Source organism: Solanum pennellii, chromosome 1 (genome assembly GCF_001406875.1).
Source record: "Solanum pennellii chromosome 1, SPENNV200".
NCBI classification, from domain to species: domain Eukaryota; kingdom Viridiplantae; phylum Streptophyta; class Magnoliopsida; order Solanales; family Solanaceae; genus Solanum; species Solanum pennellii.
The window spans coordinates 95,633,355-95,641,554 of NC_028637.1; the positions used below are offsets into that span (position 1 = coordinate 95,633,355).

Here is an 8,200-nt window from a genome sequence, read left to right on the forward strand (position 1 = left end):
ATTGGTTGGACTGAAAAGAAACAAAATTATATTGGGCTCTTTTCTTATAATAAGCCCAATGATTCGCAAATTCTTGGTCGGCCCATGAACTGGTGGTAGTAATTTGGAAATTTCATGGAAAAAATTACTTAGATAAATGTCTCTTTTAATAAGTAATTATTGATTTTAGCGATAATTTTTATTTAGAGAAACTTACATAAATATATTACAAATAAAAAATATTTATCATTTATAGCAATAACATTATTTTTTCACTTTATCACTCTTTTAATACATTTATAATACACTTTTAATTCATATTACAAAAAACAATTTATTATTCACATATAATACAAGTTTTATTGATGTATAATACATTTATCACATATTTTAATACACTTATAATACAATGTGTCAACTCCTTAACAAACAAGTATAGTATATTTTTAAAAATAGTTATAATACATATATATTGCATACTTAATTCACTTTTAATATATATTGCAGATTTAACATAGTATTGCTATAAATGGTAATAAATTAAAGGAAAAATTATTGAAATACACGTCTTACGTTTCCTTATTTCCAATTTCCTTCTATTTTTAAAACCTCTAAAATCCCTTATTTCTTTAACGTATTCGAGCTACATATTAATGTATTCGAGCCAGTATTAATGTATCCGAACTACATATTATATATCCGGCTTATTTCATATGTTTCCGAGCTACATATTATATATCCGAGCTACATATTATGTATCCGAGCTACATATTTAATGCATCTCGGATACTTTAATGTTTTCGAGCTACATATTATATATCCGGTTTTTGTTCCTTTTTAAGGGATTAATGTAATACAAACTAAAAAGGAATAGATTATAATTTCATATTTAAACTATGTAATTGCTAATATTTATCCATTTTAAATTGGCACCCGGTAGCCCAATACACATTTTACAACTTCCTCATTAAAATAGCTTTTTCTTTTTTTTCCTTCCTTAATTCCCCCTAGTAGCCCCACACTGTTGTTGCTCTCTCGGTGACTTAGGCTCACAATTGTCGAGTTGGAAGTGAGGGGTGCTGCTTATCATCCGAGCATTTTATTTTTATCTCAATTAAAATAATCTTCGAGTTGAAAGTGAGGGATGCTCAACATTCAAATAACTCCCTCTCGTCTCGATTAAAATAACTTGAGTGTTTCATTTTTCTTTATCTTATAAAATTTTTGTCGAAACAAACTATTTACCCTAGACTCTATTTGTGAGATCTTATTGATATATTGTTGTTATTTAAAATTTGTATCAAATTACTTCCCCCAAAACATTTTAATCTTCTCATCAAATCTCTCTATTATTATATCTAAAAAAATTGGTTGAAAATTATCATCCTAATTTCAAGTTTGAAAGATGTATCCTTCCAGAAACGACATATTCATTTTAATCTAATTAAGAAGAAAAAACAAGAGAGAAAAGATAAAATTGCATATTTTTAACTTTCTTTTTTTATGTCTCCTTGTTTTCTTGATGTTAAATTACACGGGTGTAAGTAAGTGCGTGCGAGGATTGATTAGTAACACATGGACGAATGATATACATAAAATTAGAGGAAGATTTTAGGAGATTTGGAGTAAAACATCACCCCTAAAAATACAATTCTAGTGTCATAAATCACGTATATTAGCATCCCAAAAGCACAATATTCATTATCGTTAATATAAATATATTATGCATATCATATTATAGACAGTATATATCATACATAATTTCCATGGATATTCCCATAAAAACAAGTTTAATAGAAATCGTTTACTTTCATAATAAAATTTGTTGACATAAATTCAAATTAATTAAATTTTAAAATTATTATTAAATATAAAAAAAATCAAAAAAAAATCCAGTCAATTATATGGAAGCAAATAGGCCACGGGGCTATATAGACAAGTCCAATTTTGACCAATAAATTAAACATGCTTGTTCTTTTGTGTATCGAGGGATTCATGAATACAACCTTGTTATATGTCTTATCATAAGATGTATATACAAAACCAATTTCAAGTTTTCATCATTTCAAATTTGTTGGTACGTGGACCAGCCAGTATTATAATTCAGCTAAAACCTCATAAACACATGCATCCAAAAAAAGAAAAAAAGGAGGCTGAATATATATAAGAAAAATTTTGGTCAGAATTTGATCAGAATGTTATTTTATATTTTTAAATATTTTTACCCTTTTAACTAAAAAATGAAAAATAAATCCATTTATTTTTTAAAAAATGTATATAATTTTTAAAAAAATTCGACCAAATTTTCTGGATCAACAAGAAAAAGTAAAACACCTCCCAATTGTTAGCTTATATTATTAGTCTCAAGAGAAAAAAAACATTGTTTAGTTTGGTTCATGTTTTTTCTTTTGTGTAATTAATACATTATATGTATAATAGAATATGGAACAAGAATGAGGCTACTAATAGTAAATGGAATAAAAATAACAAAATGATCTTCATATAATAAGTAATATATATTTAATTTTGTTAGAAAAAATAATTAATTATATGCCGTAACTACCAATTTCTTTGTACGATAAATTAATTCTAATAAAAAATAACCTCTACATTATTAATCCTTATATAATAAAAATATTATTTCGATAGATATTTTCCTCTATAACAAAAACACTTTTAGCTTTTAGCGGTACGCACTTGAAGAGAGAATAGAAAAATGAACAGCGTAGGGGGTAAGGTAAAAACTGCAACATTGGATACCTTAATTAATTGATGCAGAGAACTAGGTACCAAAAATACTAGTATATAGATTTGCAAATTAGTAAAATCTTCATTTTTTGTAGTTGTAGGAGTAAAAGGAGACAAGTTTGATGCCAAAATCAGTATTTTCCACCTCCAATTGATTTGCAAAATAATATATTACAAAATTGTTTCAGTCCATGCGTGCTCTTATTTTTTTTTAACTATATTACTATTTTTGCATCCAACACCAAGGCAAGGCTCTACATGCTTCTTCACATTTTCTCAATTAGTATCCACTAGTTATGTTTTTTAAAAAAAAAATAATTAATTTTGTGCTAAACGACAAAATGTACATTATGCATGAAAGTTAACAAAATCAAACAAGTCATCTTTGTTTGTAGGGGCACAATTTTCACAACTTAAAAACAAATTATAAGTAGTTAATTAATAGTTAATAGTAGTAGTAAATTAATTAATGTATGAGCGAATAAAATCATCCATTCATCATGCAAGATTTGTTAATAACATGTCAAGCAATGTCAAGTACTAACTTAACAAGCCGAAAACATAATTTTAGACAAATTAAAGGTTCTCTACAATGATTAAATTCCTTATGTTTAAATAGTAGTACAAATATTCAAATGAGTTCATTTTATATATGCATAAAAATTAAGTTGTGCAATGTATGTTCGCATTACCCAATAATTATGAACCTACCAACCTAAAGAATTCATAGTGTATTACACACTGACTTTATTTAAAAATATTGAGCAAATATTCTTTTTCTCCAAAAATTTATCCTTCTAATTATCGTAAAGTATTTACTGAGACGTTAAAGTGAAATTGAATATTTAAAAGATATATTAAGACAGCTCTACATATAAATAATATTGACTTAAACAAAACAAGCATGTATTCACAAAGTTAATTAAATATTTTTCTCAAAAAGTGTAGGTATAAAACTTTTAATTAATTAAAAAACTGATAATATAGGAATAGGATATCGGAATACTAGTTCACATATTTCCATAGTAGGTGATACGTCAGAAAATTAAACAAAAACTTTCAATTTTCTATTTTACTCTTTATACACTATCATGTTTTTAACTTTATATTCAATTTCGTTTCATCATGTCATGAAAGGATGTGGTACAATAAATAGGTTTCTTCAGCTTCCTTAATTAAAGTTTCAGAGTTGAATTTTGAATATAAAAATATATTTATTCCATTCGTTTAAAAAAGAATATCCTTATTTCTTTTTTAGTTTGTTTCAAAAAGAATGACTCCTTTCTTTTTTTGACAACACTTTAACTTTGACTTTCCACATAGCATGTTTAGAACCACAAGATTAAAGGACATTTTGGTACATTTAAATAACTTTAATTTAGAGTCACAAGATTAAAAAATATTCTTTCTTCTCTTAAACTCAGTTCCAAATCAAACTAAGTTATTCTTTTTTAAACAGAAAAAATAATAAAAATAACTTAAATTTTAATCAAATTAAATCTAAAATAATCGAGCTTTTAAATAGATATGCGCATAGGTACATAGTGCAAGGCACGTAGGTAGAAGTTGCGGTGGTTATGTGCATGTGACGGAAAGGTAGCAGACAAATCCAGCTCCGCAGAAATGGCCGGTAATATATAATTAACATAAAATGTCAGTCAAATCGCGGCTTCTTTTGGCTCTTCTCCGACATACCTCAACAACCATAACAGTATACACATTAAATCTGTCTTCCTAAAATTTTACTAAATTTATCCTAGTTAAGAAGTATCCATGCTTCTACGTGTGCTTTGTCTTCGTCCATTGCATCGGTTCATGCGCTCACCTTTTTCGAATCTACCCCTCTCTTTTTCACCTTTTTTTTTTTAAAAAAAGGTTTCTTTTTAATGCTAATGATATATTGAGTATTAATTGAAGTTTACTATCTTGATTAATTTACTCCGTCTTTGAACCTTAATTAAGTTTCTGGTTATAGACTCAGCGGTGATATTTTAAAGGGTAACTTTGCGTAAATCTCAAGACCTAATTACTTTACTAGTAATATTATTTATTTTTTTGTAATATTTTGTTGTTTTCAGAGTTCAGATATGTCCAAAGATATGTATTTCAGATATATACATACATACATACATATATATATATATATATATATATATATGAGATCAAATTTAAATATAATTTATTTTAGATAAAGTGTATTAAAGTGAATTCTATCTATGATATATAGTAAATATCGTTCGCCTCCCTCTAATTTCGCTCATCACTTTCTCGTGGTATATCAGATATGTGTAAATCGCTCAAGATACATGTATCTAGTGTGATTCACGTGTATATGTGATACATACGGGTCTCGCTCGCATCCTTCCCCAATCTCATTTGCTTCTCTTCTTATTTTGATGTAACTGGTAATAAAAATACATATATTTTAAAATATTACGTAAAATATTTTTAATTAATATAATAAAATACGAATATATATATAGAGAGAGAGACGTTTTCTATTTTAACCAATTCATTGTACCTTTTTAATGATTACGGCCAAAAGTGATTAACCACAAGATTTAAAGTATTCGGGCGTATTACACATGTTATGTTTTCCGTTTAAGACAATAAAATTCAAAAAGAAAATCTTGTTTTTTTAAATTATGTATTTGACTAATTAAATTGAAGCATATAAAATAAAATGAAATGAAATAGTAATACGATAACAATATAATTAGTGAAATTTCATAACGTCTGAAAAGATACATAAACTTTACCATTACCTATTGTTGACAGAAAAATTAGTGAAATTTCAAAAATATAATATGAAAAAAGATGAAATTTTACGTAAACTTTACTATTACCTCAGATAGACAGAGAAATTAGTGAAATTCCATAATCCTAAGGTAAGGTTTGTATAGGATGAAATCGGCATAAACTTTACCATTATCTTGTATAGTCAGAGAGATTATTTCAACAAAAACAATAGTATTTTATGTATACGCATTAAATTTTAAATACTCTAAATTATCCCTAACAAAATTTCTTGACCTTATCACTTGCTCTAGAGACCTCTTATTTATTTATTTTCTCATCTCTCTCTCCTCTTATATATATCGACGTATAACTTCACTCTTCCCTTCAACTCAACCCCACCAAAACAAAAGAAAGAGAGAGAGAGAGCAAGAATACTCTTTTTAACATATAAGTTTTAGCCATGGCTTCTTCATCTCCTAGTCCACTTGCAAGATTATCACTTGAGCGTAGACCTAAATTGCTTAAAGAATTTCTTCTCCAAGACGATCCATATTCATCAAATGATTTTGGATCATACCCTAAAAAATATATTCATGGTTCAACAATTGTTAGGTCAGACAAAGGTTCATCTCATCAATTACTCAGAAGTCGATCATCTAGAGCCGCAACTGCTACAATCTCCGCGATTAATAAGGTCATCAGCATTGTTAAGTTCTTACCTTTTACCTCTGTAAAATCTCCTTCCATTTTCCCTAGAAGCATTTCAAGAAAACTATCAAGGAAGAATAACTACAAGAAAAGTCAAAAACATAACGTTGACCAGGATGTCTCCGTTAAAGTCAAAGTCAAAGACATCTTACGATGGAAATCATTTAGAGACTTAGCGGAAGAGAAATCAACACCGTTAGATTCTTCTTATTCACCGTATAGGTCCGGTACAATCGCTACCACGACCACGACCTCCACCACGACCAGCGAGAGAACAAGTTGGTGTGATAGCGATTTTACCGCGGAGGATTTACCGTCATGGTGGGGTGAAAATGGTGAATTTTTGGGTAGAAAAAATAGTGTCGGAGGATATTGCATGGAAACCACAAAATCATCAATTATTAATAAGGTGATTTTTTTATTACTTGCATGAAACTTTGGATACCTATAGAAAAATATCTATATTTAATAATCTCTATTTTGTCGTATTTTGGCATAGTTTTGTCTAGAGGCTGTCATGGTCCCAATAATGTACTTTGACTACACTTGAATTAATTACTTTAATACAATTAGGTTAACATTATCATAACAAATATAGTTAAAACAAAAAATTCCAAATATTGAAAAGATCTTAACGATGGTATTATTTATTTTTAATTTAACAGGAAGAGTTGTGTTTTGATGAGAATGAGCAACATAGCCCAGTTTCAATTCTTGAATCTCCATTTCAAGAAGATGATGATGAAGGAAGTATGGCTTTCTCTTTCCAGAGTAAGTTTCGATATCTAATTACCTTTAATTTTACTTCTAATAATTACCTTTATTTTGATAATTATGGTATAGAAATTAAATGGCGAACTTACTATATATAATATTCCCTCTATTCCGTATTAGCTGAATTTATGAGTTGATATACACATACCAAAATAAACATTTGAGGACATAATTTAAATCGTATTTTTTAATTTTTACTATTACCTTTTTTGAAATCATAAATATCAATTAATTTATTTTCTAGAAAACATAAAACTTCAATTAATGAAAGGACAAATTAGAAATTTTCAAATAGTCATAGAGTTTTTTTTCTTTTACTTAATATGGAATTATAATTTGTCTATGAGTATGTAAAAAATACCCCGTATGCTTACTTTGGAGAAGTGTTCTTTTATTAAAAATGCTAAAAATAGTATACTATATATAATATATAACTGACAATAAAAGGTAACTTTTTGCATCAAATCCTAATAAAGGTATATATGTAATTCGAAAAAAAATTGTCATAACCAATTTTGTGTAGGAATATAACTTTGCTTTTATGTTTATATCATATGAATTGTAACTAACAATTATTATTTTTTTCTCATTAAATTACAGAAAGAAAAAGCATGCTTATGCAAAGAATTCAACAATTTGAGAGTCTTGCTGAAGAAAACATCAACTCTAAAGGAGAAGAAGAACTAAAAGAAGATGAGGAAATTGAAGAAAAGGCAAGGCAATTGTTGATCAATTGTGAAGTAAACTATTTGGATGATGATCAACTTCTCTTTGATTTCTTTTGGAATGAATTGATTACAAGTGGAAAACATCAAAACAATGTTAATAATATTGATGAAAAGCTATTAAGAGAGGCAAAATCTTGGATCAATGATGATTACAATGAGGAATTTGAATGGGAAATTGAGGATAAAAGAGAAGCCTATATAAAAGACATGGAAAAAGTAGCAAATTGGAACAAGTTTGAAGAGGAAAAACAAGAGTTTATCTTGGATTTGGAGTTTGAAGTGTTTAATGATTTGGTCAATGAAGTCTTGGAAGATGTTTTTTCTCATAATAATTAGTACATTGAATTTCATGTATCGTATAATTGACATGTGTAGAACATGTTATAACACATACAAGTAAATTATAGATCGATAAGATATTAGGATACCTTTTTTTTTTTATAGTTGTAGTTATAATATGTTTCCCTTTCAATTAACGAAAGAGGAGGAAGTATATCAATAGAGCTTTTCAATTCTTTCTTCTT

At 27.6% G+C, this 8,200-nt stretch overlaps 1 protein-coding gene across 1 annotated transcript; it reads left to right on the plus strand.

Moving 5' to 3' along the window:
* Positions 1 to 5,748: 5,748 nt before the first annotated feature.
* LOC107016099 lies at positions 5,749 to 8,200 on the plus strand. The gene is made up of 3 exons (XM_015216585.2): positions 5,749 to 6,583; positions 6,840 to 6,945; positions 7,549 to 8,200. Exons 1-3 carry the CDS (start codon positions 5,927 to 5,929, stop codon positions 8,010 to 8,012), a joined length of 1,227 nt encoding a protein of 408 aa, XP_015072071.1. The 5' UTR covers positions 5,749 to 5,926; the 3' UTR covers positions 8,013 to 8,200.